The sequence below is a fragment of the Mus musculus genome, chromosome 2 (assembly GCF_000001635.26).
Source record: "Mus musculus strain C57BL/6J chromosome 2, GRCm38.p6 C57BL/6J".
NCBI lineage: Eukaryota > Metazoa > Chordata > Mammalia > Rodentia > Muridae > Mus > Mus musculus.
Window position 1 is genome coordinate 32,727,848 of NC_000068.7, and position 15,803 is coordinate 32,743,650.

Consider the following 15,803-nt stretch of genomic DNA (forward strand, 5'->3'; position numbering starts at 1 on the left):
AGGAGTAGACCAGTGGGGAGATGCTGGTTGCTGGAGCAGCTGACACACACTGCTATGGGGTTTTGTTTGTTTGTTTGTTTTGGTTTTTCGAGACAGGGTTTCTCTGTGTAGCCCTGGCTGTCCTGGAACTCACTCTGTAGACCAGGCTGGCCTCGAACTCAGAAATCCGCCTGCCTCTGCCTCCCAAGTGCTAGGATTAAAGGCGTGCGCCACCACTGCCCAGCTTGGGTTTTGTTTTTTTTAACATCTGGGATTTTTCTTTCTTTTTACTTATTGAGGCAGGGTCTCATGTAACACAGGCTGTGCTCAAACTTTTTCCCGTAGTCCTGACTGTCCTGGAACTCACTAGACTGTTCTTGAACCCAAAGAAATCTGTCTGCCTCCCAGGTGCAGGGATTAAAGGTGAGGGCCATCGTCCTTAGCTGGTACTCAAACTCTTGATCGTCCTGCATCCACCTGTAGCGATGCTTCGCCTTGACCTGACCAAGAGAAACAGTGGAACTTCTGCCTCCCATCTCCTGAAGCGTTTGGGAGTTCTAGGGTGGGTTTAGCAGGCCAGATCAAGCCCTGTTCTGGTGCGCTAGGACCCAGTGTCCCCACCCCAACCTCAACCTCCAGGGGGACTTTTTGAGTGGGGCTCTCGGGCTAACTCTGTCCCGTGCTGGGCCTCTGGGTCTCCAGGAGCCCACATGAGTCTGAGATGCTCTCTGAGGAGCCATCCAGTTAGGCAGAAGGCTAGCTCAGAGCGCCAGTGAGCAGGATGGGACCCGCCTTCCTGAGTAGATGTCAGAATAGCCCGAGCTAAGGAGCTGGTGTCCCTCCCCCACCCTGGGAAGGCAGGGTGCACCTGGAGCAGGAGGAAGGAAGGGGAAGAGGTGAGGCTGCAGGGATTTCCTGGTGCCCTGTCTCTGCTGAGATCATGGGGGATGAGGCAGGAGGGGCCGACCTTCAGCTGGCCGAGTGGAGCACAGCAGCCCTGCCTGCATCCTCTGCCCAAGAAACACAGCCTTTTGGGGGGGGGGGGGAGTGAGACAGCAGGGTCCAGAGAACTCCCCTCACCCCCAAATCAGTGTGACACAGGGGGAGGCCAGGCCTGGAGAAGGAAGGGGAACCCCCATACCCTCCCTACCCACACAAGTGTCAAGCCAAGGTCCCTTTAAGCTGTCAAGCACCCATCAGGTGCTTGACTCTGTTGCTCCATTTTCCCAGTGGTTAGGCTGAGGCTAAAGGGGAGGTCTCTCCTGGGGTTAGAGGGAGGACTCTCCTGAGATGATAGGGAGGACTGTCCTGGGGTTATACATTGAGCATTTGTGAGAACCCAAGTTTACTCTCAGGCCTGAGTAACTCTTAGCTCAAATCTTTTGTTTGTTTGTTTGTTTGTTTTTGTTTTTCGAGACAGGGTTTCTCTGTGTAGCCCTGGCTGTCCTGGAGCTCACTCTGTAGACCAGGCTGGCCTCGAACTCAGAAATCCACTTGCCTCTGCCTCCCAAGTGTTGGGATTAAAGGCATGCACCACCACCGCCCGGCTTCTTAGCTCAAATCTTAACCACCAGGCCCTCAAAGAAAATTTCAAGACTTTCTACCAGTATTTCAAATGGCTTTCCACAGTGGCCTGGTATTGGGGCATACTTCACACACAAAAGGGCACATTGAAGCAGAGTTAGTACTTCATTCATTTTATTATTTTACACATTTTTCAACTTGTACTTATGATTACATTGGTGTAGGTCCTGTTAGAATGTGTGTCTATGTGGAGGCCGGAGGACAACTATGTGGCTCTCTGCTGTGTGTGGGATCCAGGGACCATGTTCCAATCAATCAGGCTTGCAGGACAAGCACAAGTCTTCACTCCCTGGGATAATTCACCAGCCTATCATTCATTTTAATGCTCCCGGAGGCAATACCCAGGCTTCACAGAGAGCAGTGAGCACAGAAGGTTGAATCTAATGGAGACCTCCTCCCAGAGGCAGAGGGTCAGATGGCAAAGCGGACTGATGAGTTACAGGGGCAACTAAAGAAGATCAAGCAAATTTACAATCAAGCGCTGAGATTGGCCTTGGGGGAAAGTGCTAGGGAGGCAACCTTAGAAAAGTTAGAAAGGAGCAGGAAGTGCTGGTAGCAGCAGCCGCCTTCAATCCCAGCATTCCAGAGGCAGAGGCAGGTGGATCTCTGAATTTGAGGCCACTTTGGTTGACAAAGTGAGTTCAAGGACAGCCAGGACAGAAATCCCATCTCCAAAGAACTGAAAACAAACCAAGCCAAACAATTAGGGAGGAAAAATAATTGGATAATGAAAGAAGCAAACACATTGCTCTCCGGGGAAGTGAGCCAAGCTGTGACAGCGACCTGCACGAAGTCCTGAACCGGGAGTGTCTTCAGCCAATTGGCTCATGGTAGAGATCAGAAAGTCTGGAGCAGAGGATAGGAGAAGGAAGCAGAGAGCGAATGGGTTCAGGTCCCACTCAGTCTTGTTCAGGAGAGTCTTTCTCCTTGCAGGTATGGTAAATTTAAACCTTTTTGTTGTTAATTTTTTTGAGTCAGGGGCTCATAGCCCAGGCTGGCCTTGGGTGATCATGACCATCTGACCCTGCTGTCACCACCTCTCAAGGGCTGGGATTTTGGGTGTGCACCACCATACCTGGCCTTATGGGGTGCTGTCGATGGAACCTAGGACCTCCTGCGAGCTAGGCAAGCACTCTACCCACAATGCATCTCCTGCCCGTGCCCAGCCTTTGGACATTGTGGCGTGAAATTGTCATCAGCAAAGCAAGTTTACAGTTGTGTGTTGGGCTTTGTTCACAGCTATCCTCAGCCTCGTATAAGTTGGTCACATCTGCAGGGGGACGTGAACTTAGCTCTGTCCTGCTCTGTAATGCCCGCCTTGAATGTCCCTTGCTATCCTCCCAGACAGCTACTTGGGAAGTACTTCATTCATTTTATTATTTTACACATTTTTCAACTTGTACTTATGAACTGGGATAAATGATATCCTAAAACAGAGGCAGGGCACCCTAAATTGTCCCAGTCCCAGTGCCAGGCACTGCAAACAGACCAGGACACCCTCTCCCCTTCCTTATTTCCTTTTGGAATGTTGATTCTGGTTCAAGAATTTCCAAGTCTCCCCAGAGTCCCACGACCCTTTCGGCCCTGAAGAGTGACGTTAGCTGCCGGGCATCTGGTAGTGATTACCCGATTACCCGTGGAGGGGGAGTCACTGGGGGCTGGGGGCGGCTGGTCCATGTCTTCTGAAGGGGCCCAGCTGCTCCTGGCTCTCATTTCCTGTGGAGATTTTCTCACAGTCTGAGAGACCCCAAGATGCCTTGGGCTGTGGGAACCTGACTATCTTAAAGATGAGCTGCGCCCCACGCTGACCTTCCACTCACACGACATCACTTGCAGCCCTCGGGGGACCGGTTTGCAGGTTGCTGGACCTGTGTGGAGTGGGGCCCAAGTAGGACTGGGTCAGACACCCAGTGAATGTGTGTCATTGAGTAAGTCCCTTTCTGCCTCTGAGCCTTAATTTCCCCTGATGGTGAAGACTAGATAGGAGGTCAGGTAGAAGGTGTGGACATGAACCAGTGATGTCTAGTACATGGCAGTTGCTCATGCTATAGGAGGGGAAACTGAATCCCAGGGAATGAATGAGTCTCACTCAGGATCCCAGCTTGCTCTCTCTCTCTCTCTCTCTCTCTCTCTCTCCTTCTTTCTTTCTTTTTAAAGAAACATTTATTTATTTTATGTATATGAGTACACTGTAGCTGTCTTCAGACACACCAGAAGAGGTCACTGGATTCCCTTACAGATGGTTCTGAGCCACCATGTCGTTGCTAGGAATTGAACTCAGGACCTCTGGAAGAGCAGTCAGTGTTCTTAACCACTGAGCCATCTCTCCAGCCCCCGGGTCCCAGCTTTCTACTTCCTGTTTAGGTGCCTTTCAGAATCCCCAAGGAACTTCCCCAAGTGCTACTCACCCCATTTCCTGTTCCCAGTCAGGTCTCTTGGCTGTCTGAGTAAAATGCTATCTATCTCCTGTCTCTTCCCCAGCTTCCTTCTGTTTCCACCTGGGATTGGCTCCTCTTTTCCAGGGATGTCACTCCATAGGAGGGACACAACAGACACAGACCTCAGACCACTTCAGCTGTAGTCTGCGCTCTGTGCCTGGGGCCGGGCACCCTGCTTCAGCTGGGCTTTCCCTGCTTACAGTGTTGCACTCACAGTCAGCGGATGCTCTATCCTCCGCACTCTCTAAGGGCCTCTCTCTAGCTCTCAGCTCTCTCTGGCAGGCTCCCAGCCACCTTTGGTAGCTCAGGCTCAGCATCCTTGACTCTGCCCTTCCTCCTAGGCCAGTGCCTTTCCTAATGGCTCCTCACACCAGGAGGACTGGATCAGGGATGTGGCTGACCCAGTGGTAGCCTGTACTTTGGGCCAGGGCAGGTAATAAATCCTGGCAGAGACTCTCAGCTCCCGTGGCTGTTGCTGTCTCAGAGGAGACCCTGCTTTCCATCCCAGAGTTCTCTGCTTAGGCCACTGAAGCTGAAGGCACGCAGCAGAAGGTACCCACTGCCAGTCTCCACAATGGGTGAGAAAGATGGCCCTGGGGATTGTGAGTTCAAGGCCAGCCTGAGTTACAGAGAATGAGACCCTGTCTCAAAATCTAAAGCCAAGCCAACCACATATGATGATAGCAAACACCTGTTATAATCCAACATAGTACTTGGGAAGTTGGAGCAGGAAGGTGAGGAGTTCAAGGCCAGCTTTGGGTACACAGCAAGTTTGAGACAAGCCTAGACGTTTATTTTGAAAACATAACAAAACTGAGCAAAACAAAAACAGGGTCTGTGTAAGGAAAGGTCTAATACCCCAGGAGAGTGGCACCAGGATCTGGAACCCACTGGGGTGAGGGGACCCGGCACTGACGGTCACATGAGCATCATGGCCTTCCAGGCACACATGATGTCCCCTCAGAAGATGAGGAAGCCAAGCCTCAGAGAGAGGGAAGCAGGTGTCAGAGCTGCGAATCTCTTCTCGGGCCTTATGACCAGACCCTAAGGCCCAAAGGAAGAAGCTCAGGACAGAGGGTAAGGCCACGCCTGGCAGAGGGGTGGGGCAGCCTCCTTCTCCACTTCTTCAGGATCCTAGTGGAAGTTCACTCTTCCTTCTGGTCCAGGCCAGAGGTTCCTGAAGGTGAAGTTCTGCTTCCAACCCGCATTAGGGAAATAAAGGATAATGGGTACTAATTACTACTCATTAATGCAATTAATTAAACTGATCTATGCAGCTCATGGTGTCAGTTATCAGAACAAATCAGTTAATACAGGCAATTACAGGGTCGGTTATTTAAATAATGAATGCTGCCTCCGAATGGGCCTGATTTAGCCCAGTCCTCACTGTTGTCTGTTAACTGATCTCACCACTAATATTAGAGGGGAAGTGTCTTTTAAGCATATAGTGTAAGAAATAATGAATTAATTCTCGAAGCTGAGTTGTAAGGAACACTTTGATTTCTGGATTTGATCGTTGCGATGAAAGGGAGCATATTCTAAAAAGATCTCCGAACAAATTGACAGCTGGAGGCTGAGCAGGACTTACCCCGGCCCGTGGCTGTCAGGCAGCCACAGCAGCCCAGACCAAGGGGATGTAACGTCAGGTGCAAAGGCCCAGAGGTTGCAGACCCTGGAGTTCTTTGGAAATAGTTTTTGGAGGCCAGAGATGGAGTAAGAGTGAAGAGGGAGAGGAGGCATGTCCAGAGATCTGTGTAGCTCAGTGGTGGAGTGTTTTTCTCTCTCTCTCTCTCTCTCTCTCTCTCTCTCTCTCTCTCTCTCTCTCACACACACACACACACACACACACAAACACAGTGCTGCAGCCAGGAGGATGTCTCAGTTACTACAGCACTCCTTTCATAGCTGTGGGTACCTGAGTTCCCACAGAGCAGCCAGATGTGTAATCTCTGTGTTCCTAATGTGAAGTGGGAGACAGGAGAGCCTTTGGAAGCTTGCTGGCCAGCTGCCATGGTGAATGCAGTAGGAAGCCAACACAGAGAGCCCACCCCAGTCAAGGTGGAAGGCAAGGATTGACACTAAGCATGGTGGGAGAGTCTCTGATCTCCACATGAGGACAGTGGAGATCAGCATGAGGGTATGGAACATCAGCGAACCCCAGGCCCCAGCGCAGTGCCAGGCAGAAGAGACTAGAATATGCAGCGTCATAGTATACATGGAGTATACATGGAGGACCAGCCAACAGCCATCATGCAGTCTTTCTCTTAGGCTGAACAATTTGTTCCCAGACAAGGACCTCAGATTTCCCATCTGCAAAATGGGACTGCATGGGTCTGCATTCACAAACTTGCACACACAGACACATGTACACACAGACACACACATGCACACACACAGACATGCAAACAGTGTACACACACTCACACACACACACACATACAACCATACAACACACCAGATGACTGTTAGCTTCTCAACACTGTTGTAAGCTGATGTCTGATGTCCAGAGGGAAAAGAACAAGCAAAGCCCAGTGGGGCACAGTGGCTCAAGCCTTTAATCCCATCATTTGGTAGGCAGAATTCTATAGCCTGGCCTATAGAGTGAGTTCCAGGACAGCCAAGGGCTACACAGATAGTCCCTGTCTCAAAAAACAAAACCAACCAACCAAACAGCACAGAGGCCCTCCGGAGTTGGTGCTGGGGCGTGAAGGGGGTACTTACCATCTGGCCTTGGCCGGAGTAGCTCCATGTAGTGAGTGTGTGTGGGCGTGGCCATAAGGAGCCCATCCCCAGGAGTCTGTTAGTAACCTTGCCTCCCAGGCTGGTGAAGCTGGGCCCCTGCTGCCAGACAGGGCAAAGGGAAACTGAACTCCAGCTTTTATTTTAACAGAGCTACTAGGAGTTGATGAGTGTGTCTCAGGGCCACAAATGGAGGAAGGGTGGCCTGTGGTAATCTTCAGGCCAGTAATGGCCATAGGTTATCAGTGGCCATAGTCATGTTGTGTACTGGAATGACTGAGCTATGACTGGCAAGGTAGGGGAAGGGGTTGAAGTTCCTTGGGCTGTGGCTCTGCCTTGGACAACCTCCCTGGCTCTGACCACCCATGTAAGCTGGGCAGCACCCCATCTTTAGGGCTGTATTCCTGCCCCAAAACCTAAGAGGAAGTGGACAGGAAACAGGAGGAGGCACAGGGCTAATCCCAGTGTGTCCCTGACAATTTGTTCCCAGCACTGGGAGGATTTCCGGGCCTGAATGGCCGGAAATGTTGGGATGGGACACCTCACCCGGGAAGAGTGGACAGAGCGGACAGGGGAGGGGCTCCATCCTCCACCCCCTCCCTTACAGTGTCACTGGGGGAGGGGCTCCCTCCCCCACCTTCCTCACAGAGTCACTGGCCAGGGAGCACTGAAGAGACTTTAGAAGCCTGTGCTATTGCAGACTGCAGCTTAAGGGGCAGAGGGTAGAGGCCAGGAAGGATTTTGTAGCGGGCAAAGTTAATAATAGAGGACTGCAGAATGTCAGAACAGGAGTAGCTACAGGGAGCTGGGAGCCTTGGCCTCAGGAACTTCTTCTTTTCCTTCCTTTTTTTTTCTTCTTTCAGCTCATCTTTTGTTTTGAAAATTAGGCTTCTGTGTTTGAGCATACACTCCATTCCCATTTTGCAGATGGGAAATCTGAGGTCCTTGTCTGGGAACAAGTTGTTCAGCCTAAGAGAAAGACTGCATGATGGCTGTTGGCTGGCCCTCTTCTTATCCATGTATACTATGACGCTGCATATTCTAGTCTCTTCTGCCTGGCACTGCGCTGGGGCCTGGGGTTCGCTGATGTTCCATACCCTCATGCTGGTCTCTTGTTACTTTCCAGTTGAGAAATAAAAGCGATATGGTTGTTGCAGGTAGGGATCAGAGAGACGAGGGGGACAGAAGTAGGTGGGAGACAGAGAATAAGGCTGAAGGGCTGTTGTACGTGGGGTGGCCAGGCAAGGCTTCTCTGAGGAGGTGACTTTAAACTGAGCCCTGAATAAAGTAGGGGAGAAAAAAGCCTTGTGAAAGTCTGGGGAAAGACTGTTCCAAGTAAGTGCAAAGGCCCTGTGGCAGGAACAAGCAGGTGAGGCCAATGCAACTGGGGCAGGAGGGACAGCATAGTTGAGGTAGACATCGTAGAGTGTTGGTGTGGTAGGCAGGGGGGGGAGGGTGCCAGCAGCACACAGAGCCATAGAGGTCAGGGAGCTAGGTCCCAGTTTTCTGTCATAGTAACAGCACCCCTTTATTCTCAAGTAGGTGAGAAGTTTGGTTTGGATGATAAATTACATTGCTGTGGAGGGGAGTCCAGATTTTATTATTTAGCAGATGGGGTCTGAGGTCGTGGATCGGCATAGAGTACTTGCTTAGAGTATGCAAAGCCTGGGCTTTCTTCCCCAGAACTGGAAAAGAGGGAAAGAATTTTAGACAGGCCTGCAGTTGTTATAATTTCTGCTACTCCAGAGGCTGAGGCAGGAGGATTGCTTGAGTATAAGAATCAGACTGGACAGCAGCATAGTGAGCCTTGGTGGGTAGGGAGGGGTAGGGAGAGCGCTGGGGACTGAGGCCACCTGCTGTACACTGAGTCGCTGTCTGGTGTCAGAGCTGAAGCTGACAGTAAGGGGGTAGTGGACATGGGAAACCACAAGAAAGCCATGCAAGCGTCAGTGGCCTGGCTGCAGGGACAGACTCTGCCTTTCATTCTGAAGGGAGGAGTCCCTCCTGGGTAGTGTGTGGCCTGTTACATGGATCAAAGTCTGCTGAGTGGGGTGTAGTCTGCTGGCCTGGCTGGTCCAGGGTAGAAAGTGAACCTGAAGCTTTGGCTGTCTCAGCAGGGAGGAGGGAGCTGGTACCCAGCTGTGAAGGAAGATAGGGAGGACCAGGAGCTGCTTGTGCATAGCAAACTGGGGATGCTTCTCACATAGAGGACACTGGAGGGGATGGGTGTGTGTGTGCAGAGAGAGAGAGAGAGAGAGAGAGAGAGAGAGAGAGAGAGAGAGAGAAAGGTGCTGTGGCTAGGAGAAAGAAGTGACTCACAAAGGGGAAGGCTCTCTGTTCAGCATCCTGGAAAAACTGCCACCTCTGGCCTCTCTAGGCTTCATTCCTACCACCCTGAAGGCAGAGAGAATAGGTGTGTGCTCGCTGTAACCAGCAGTAGCCAATACACTGGCAATGTAGACCAAAGAGTGAAGGGCCAGGGAGGGGCTGAGCCTCAGACTAGGTTCTCTAGTGTATAGACTCAGGCCCTCTAGTGTAGACTCAGGCCCTCTAGTGTAGACTCAGGCCCTCTAGTGTAGACTCAGGCCCTCTAGTGTATAGACTCCTAAGTAGGGATTATGTGGAAGAGGCAGAAAGAGGAAACTGACATCAGGAAAACGCGTGTCATGAGCTGGGTGAACACTCATCCCGAGTGCTTTCAGACAACTCCATTAGGCAGTGGCTGTCTTTGTTCCTCATTTATGGAGAGGAAACTCGGGATCAGAGAGGGGAAGGAACTCGTTCAGGGCTGCACAGCTGGGAGTGGTGGAGTAGCCATAGGATTAAGCATCCCGGGCTCCAAGGCCAGGACCAGGCCTCACATCAGCTGGCAGGTGGACATTCGGCATCTGAGAAGTGCTGATGGTACTCACCTCTTTTTTCTTCTTCCAGGACTGCTGCAGAGCTGGAGGCCGCTGGGGACTATGTGAAGGTAGGCTGGGGGTTGGTCACAGTATGCTAGATATGATAGAGCGCTCGGGGTCTGCTGTGAACCAGGCTTCCTCCTGGGAGGAGAAGGAGAAGGTTGGGGGTGGGGGCAGCCCCTGGGGACAGCTATCATTCTGGGAAGCTATTCCCCATGCCTCCTGCCTCTCTGCTAGCCCCAAACTCAGCTGGACAGGATCCCAAGGGTGTCCCCCTGCAGTGGCCACCATAATGAGATCCCAGTCAGCCTGGGTATCTGAGGGCTGAGGCTGGGAGGACACAGCAGGACACAGCAGGAGTGACTCAGATCTTTAGCAGACACTCAGCACAACTCACAGACAAGAGCTGGATTTGGGGACTGGGGATGGGATATGGGGCGGTAGGTGAGCACTTGCCTAGTATACAGAAGGCCTTGGGGGTCAGTCCCCAGCTCCACATAAACTGAGTGTGGTCCTGCATGCCTGTAACCCCAGTACTCATGGGGCAGCGGGATAAATTCAAGGTCATCTTCGTCTACATAGTGAGATTTGAGGCCAGCTTATCTTGTCCTAGAAATGTTTAAGATGTAGTTTGTGTGTGTGAGTGCACGCTTGCATGTGTGTCTTTGTGTGTCTGTGGAAGTCATAGGTAGATCTCACGGTTGTTTCTGTCCATGGTGGGTCTCATTGATTGGGGTTCACTGGCAGGCCCATGAGCTCCCAGGTTCTTTTTGTGTTCACCCCCAAAGCCGAGGTTTCAAAGTAACCATCACAGGTGGCATTTTTATTTTTTTTAACATGGCTGCTGGAGCGTGCACTCCTATCTTCAAGCTTGTATGCCAACACTTTACAGAGTGAGCCAGCCACACAGTACAGGGGTTGTTGTTGTTGTTGTTGTTGTTGCTTGCTCAGCAACTTGGGTGGTTGAGGCAGGAAGATTGCAAGTGCCAGGCCAACTTGGACCACGGTTAAGTCCCTGTTTTAACAAGAAAACATTGGTTTTGAAATAATAGTAATAACAATAAGGCTAAGTAACATTTTGAAAGCCAATTGTTTGCAAAACCATGCTGCTGTTTATTTATTTGTCTGTCTGTCTGTCTGTCTCTCTCTAGATGTGTATGTTGGAGTCAGAGGGCAGCCTGTGGTTCTCTGCTTCCCCTGTGTGGGATCTGGGGGCTGAGCTAGGTCTTCAGGCTTGGCAGCAGGGGCCTTGCTCACTCACCCATCTCCTGAAGCCTCTGTGGCTTCTTTAGAGAAGCTGAACTCAGATTTAGTTTTCCACTGCAGATTAGAAACCTATGAAAGGGGGGCTGGTGAGATGGCTCAGCAGGTAAGAGTACCCGACTGCTCTTCCGAAGGTCCTGAGTTCAAATCCCAGCAACCACATGGTGGCTCACAACCATCTGTAACAAGATCTGACTCCCTCTTCTGGTGTGTCTGAAGACAGCTTCAGTGTACTTACATATAATAAATAAAAAAATAAAAAAAAAAAGAAAAAAAGAAACCTAGGAAAGAAAAAAAAAAAAAAAAGCCTGGTGTGGTGGCACACACCTTTAATCCCAGCACTTGGGAGGCAGAGGCAGGCGGATTTCTGAGTTCGAGGCCAGCCTGGTCTACAGAGTGAGTTCCAGGACAGCCAGGGCTACACAGAGAAACCCTGTCTCGAAAAACCAGAAAGAAAGAAAGAAAGAAAGAAAGAAAGAAAGAAAGAAAGAAAGAAAGACAGACAGACAGACAGACAGACAGGAAGGAAGGAAGGAAGGAAGAAAGAAAGAAAGAGAGGGGAGAGGGAGGGAGGGAGGGACCACCCACCCACCCAACAAACCTATGGCTTCCTCATAGTCAAAAGGGATCTTGTGGGGCAGAGCTGGTACCAAGCCCCAAGGCGGAGGCTCAGACTCAGGACAATGTCCTTGGCCTTCTCCAGTCAGAAGCTCCACCAGAGTCAGCCCTAGATGAGCAGCAGCTGCTGCAGAGAGCAGGGGAGAGGTGCCAGCTCTTCGTGTAAAGGGTTCTCAGGCCAGGCAGGGAACCAGAGAATTGCACAGTTTGGACATATTTTATAATCCAACAGAACTAGGATTTATCTATTTATTTACTTGCTTGCTTGCTTGCTTACTTATTCAGTCACTACCCTGCTTGGTTCCTGTGGTGCTCGTCTTCCTGCAGGCGAGGCTAGTGCTCTATGCACAAAGCCATATCCCTTGCTCTAGATTTTAGTTTCAAGTCTGACAGTGACTTGGGTGGCTTGCTTCTCTGACACTTAGCATTTGCTTATGTGAAACAGGGGACTTTGGGGGCTCAGTGAGACTGTGCCACGAGGGGATGCTTGAGTCTGGGCCAGGGCAGCTGGCCTGGCCCCAGATTTCAGGGATACTGAGTCACTGAGCTGTTATAGCACGGGAGGGGTTATGTGAGGGAGTTGAGCTGAGGTAGGAGATGAACCCCACAGATCTGCTCTGTCTGGCAAGGCAGCGTGAGCCTTCTGAGGATTTGTGGCTCTCTCGTCTTTTTATGGAGTTAAGATATAGATTTTAGGGCTGTGGATATAGCTGGGGGTCTAACCTTTGCCCAGCTTGCATGAGGCCCTGGGTGCCATCTCATTACAGAGGGTAAAATACTTTAAACAATTATAAGGGGGATAACACCTGCTCTCTGTACCCAGAACCCCCAGTTCTTAAAGGAGTCCTAGCTTCTGTTCTTAAAGTCTCTGCCTATGGGGGTTGGGATCAGCTATTTCCAAACGCCATTCCTGCCCTGAAAGTGTTCTTCTTTGAAGAGTGTCCACAACTCCAAAATCCAAACAATGTCAGGGATCCTGGACTCTCAGGGTTTCAAAAGACCAAAGACAGAAAGTTTCAGTCACGGTATTCAGAGCTTCCAGTATATCTACATCTGGGGACCAGAGATGTGGACTCACCTGCTTGATGTCGCATAGGCTGTGGGGAGAGTTTGGATACCAGATTTATCTAGATGATGATGATGACGATGGCGACGACGACGACAATGATGATGAATCTCATGTATTCCCAGAATGGCCTTGAGTTTACCATGTAGCCAAAGATGATCTTGAACTTGTAATATTCCTGGTTTCACCATCTGGCTGTTGAGATTACAGGTGTGAACCACCAGGTCTCCGTTATGAAGTGCTTGGGATTTACTTGCTGGGCAAGCAGACATTCTATCAGCTAATGTGGTCCATCCAGATTTTGATTCTTTCTGTGTTGCCATTGGACTCCATGCCTATCCCTCGGTAGGCAAACACTCTAAGAGCCCCAAGTCTAGGTTTTGTGATGCCTAGTTATGACACAGTAGAGCATCTTTACTGGATAATTATCTGTACCGGGCAACTTTTTTTTTTTTTAATTGGGCGTGGTGACATTCACAAAGTTCAACACAGGTCTTCACCGTGCATTCCAGACATCTTCACACAAGCCAGTCGGGGTTTAAAGAGAAGGGCCCCAGGGTGGGAAGCCCCGCGAGTTAGAGAGGCAGGTGAGCCGCACTTGGCACTTTAACAGCCTTAGGAGTGTGGTACAGTCAGAGTGAGCCTGCCAGTCTAACCCTGCTATTCTCAATTAGAGATGAGAAACCCAAAGCCACAAAGGATTGGGTTAAACATGGGGATTTTTGTAGCTTTAGATCGAATTGAATTCAAAGTCCCTGCCGGTTCCCTCCAGGTCTGGAGAGGTGCGAGAGAGGGGAAAAGCAGGAGGCTCTCCGCGTCCGCCCTGGGGGGGCCCCTACTCCACCCCACTGCCCTGGGTGGCAACCTCTTGGCAGGTCCTGGGGAACCCGCACAGGGGAATGGGGTGGTGGTGGAGGGAGGAACAATGGTCCCCTCCCCTCCCTCTCCTCGCTCCCCTCCCTCCCCAGCTGGCTGGAGGGTGGGGTCTCCCCGCCCCGCCTCCCTGCTCCTCCCCCGACCAGGCGATGAGGTAATCGCGCCGCTGAGAGGCACGCGCAGCCGGTGCCCAGCCCGGTCGGTCCCCGCGCCCCTGCCCCTTCGGCCGTCACCCCTGGTACGCTCGGGGGACCCGGGTCTCCTGGCCGCACCATGACCGAGCGTTGCAGCCTGTGGAGTGCGCTGTCCGCCGCCGCCTGCTGCTTCTACCGTGGCTCGCTGGTACAGGTGCAGGTGAGGGGGCGGCATGGGGACCCGGGTCACTGCGCCCCGCCGCTGAGATGGGGACCTCAGTCCAAGAGCATCCCCGCAGGGTCGTGCAGTCCGGACAGCCAGCGAAGGGAGGGGGCGGGGTCGCCATAGCTCACCTCGGGGTGACCAGGGCGCTCCACGGGATGCGGGTGCAGGGTGCCATTCCTTGGACTCTAGACTGCAGGAGACGTGATAGGGAGTTGGAGCTGGAACTCGGGCTAGGAGATGGGGTTCCTTCTGTCACTTATGAGGTCCCTGCTGCTGACCCCAGGCCACCTGGCTCCCTATTGTACCAGGAACGCAGGGCTGGTGTCTAGAGGCTGAATGAGAGGCAGGATGCGCAGTGCACGCTGAGGACACCACGGTGTCACTACCTTCCTTCCATCTGGGTGGGCTCGAGGTACTGGGTTGTAGGTCTCCCAGTCCAGCTGGCCCAGGAGCGCAGGAGCGCACAGCGGCGGTGCGAGGGTTAAACGGAAGGGGGTGGAGGGGAGGACCCGGACCCCGCCTCTCTGCAGAGCATCCTCTGGGGTGGCTGTGCCTGGGGTTGGGATACCTAAGGGAGCCAGGGGAGTGGTGGGAAACCAGCTGGTAGGAAGGGGCTGAGACCCTGACAGAGGTTCTCTGCACTCCTGCCTCTTGGGCATCCTGGGAGATGCGGGGCACCTCACCTCTGAGCTCCCCCAACCTCACACACACACTTGCTCCGAGCCCGCCTGAATGACGGCCCCGCCGGCGGCGGAGCACAGCATCCCTGCACGGGCCAATCAGGCGTGCGCAAGCCGGGAGGCGGTGAGATCATCTCTGACCAATCGCAGTGCTCTGAGCGCAAGGATGCTGCATTCGCACCCCCCCTCCCAACTCTTGGGAGCTAAGGACCCTGAGGCCCAGGGTGAGGAAGAGGTCACAGGGGGTCCTAGGGCTTCCTACCCTAGATGTGTGGAGGACCATCGGTCCTTTTAACCCCAGTTCTGACCTAAGCTCTGCTTAGGGCTGGAAATGCGGTGCCAGTTTCCAGCATCCTTTACAGATGAAGCTACTCAGACCTAGCCAGGAGAAGTGACTGGTCCAAGGTCACACAGGCTGTGTCCTGTCTTGGGGCCACATTCTTTAGTATACAGTCTGTCCCTACTTTGCTTCGGAACTGGGAGGGGAGTTTCAGTGTGTGCAGGGAGTGGTGTGTGTGCAAGGCTGGGTACAGGTTCCATTTCCACATGCCGCTCACCCTTCTTTCCCAGAATTCTGTGCAATTTGAAGGGAGAGGCCAGGGCTGGTGTGAGCACTGCAGAGGGAAATGGGAGAGGCTAATGACCCTAAAAAATTAGGGAACTGCAAAGGCCCAAAACTCGGCTTGGCCAAGACCACTCTGCCCTACCATGGCATTGATTTTTGCTGTGTTGTGGGTGGAGGCCTTGCATTATCCAATCCCGGCCCTTGCCTTACCCTTGTGCACCCAGACCATTCCGACTGTCTGTCTCCAGAACTCTGAAGGCTTCTCAAAGCCCACGCTATCACAGGCCTTACACTTCTTCTAGGTTGCTAGGCTGGTGCCTCGGGCTGCTCTGCCATTGACTGAGGGCCTCAGCTGACTCCACACTGCAGTGTTCTGAGACTTCTGGTTGATCTCCCAGCTCTCCAGGCAGTGTCGCAGCCCTGCCCCACCTGCTACACCATCCATAGACTCGGATCTGCCCACAGGGCCCCACCCTGGCCTCAGCTCTTACCTGCTTATCCATCCTCCACCTCCTGACCAGGCAGGGGACACTGCATCTCTGAAGATGCCTGGGATTGAGTGTAGGGGTCTGCATGGGCTCTCCTAGGGCAGTGACTATCCTGATCTCTTTGAGTTCCAACCCCAGCTTAGGACCCAACGTGAGGCTGGCCCATGTTGAATGAATGAAGTTGGAGAGTCTAGCCATCTCTGGAGCTAGAATTATGGTGGTTGAAAACAGTGGAGATGAGGGT

General features: G+C 52.3%; 2 protein-coding genes across 8 annotated transcripts in view; one reads left to right on the forward strand and one right to left on the reverse strand.

Moving 5' to 3' along the window:
- The window catches only part of Sh2d3c (SH2 domain containing 3C), a 33,971-nt gene that overhangs the window by 6,811 nt on the left and 11,357 nt on the right, over positions 1–15,803 (forward strand). For 4 of the 7 annotated variants that reach the window (XM_006498095.3, NM_013781.3, XM_030251689.1 and 1 more), the window contains one exon: positions 9,672–9,711. In XM_006498095.3, coding sequence (XP_006498158.1) covers positions 9,672–9,711 — 40 coding nt within the window. Of the gene's footprint in view, positions 1–4,989; positions 5,079–9,671; positions 9,712–13,362; positions 13,821–14,640; positions 14,731–15,803 lie in introns of those variants that run through there. The other 3 variants (NR_045535.1, XM_006498096.2, XM_017318941.2) reach the window with 3 other exon arrangements.
- Positions 4,773–13,169, reverse strand: 6330409D20Rik (RIKEN cDNA 6330409D20 gene). Its single transcript, NM_027529.1, has 3 exons — positions 12,603–13,169; positions 9,653–9,784; positions 4,773–5,192 (listed from the first exon to the last, which is right to left on the reverse strand). The coding sequence occupies exons 1-3, from the start codon at positions 12,911–12,913 to the stop codon at positions 5,147–5,149; spliced, it is 489 nt and encodes a 162-aa protein (NP_081805.1). The 5' UTR covers positions 12,914–13,169; the 3' UTR covers positions 4,773–5,146.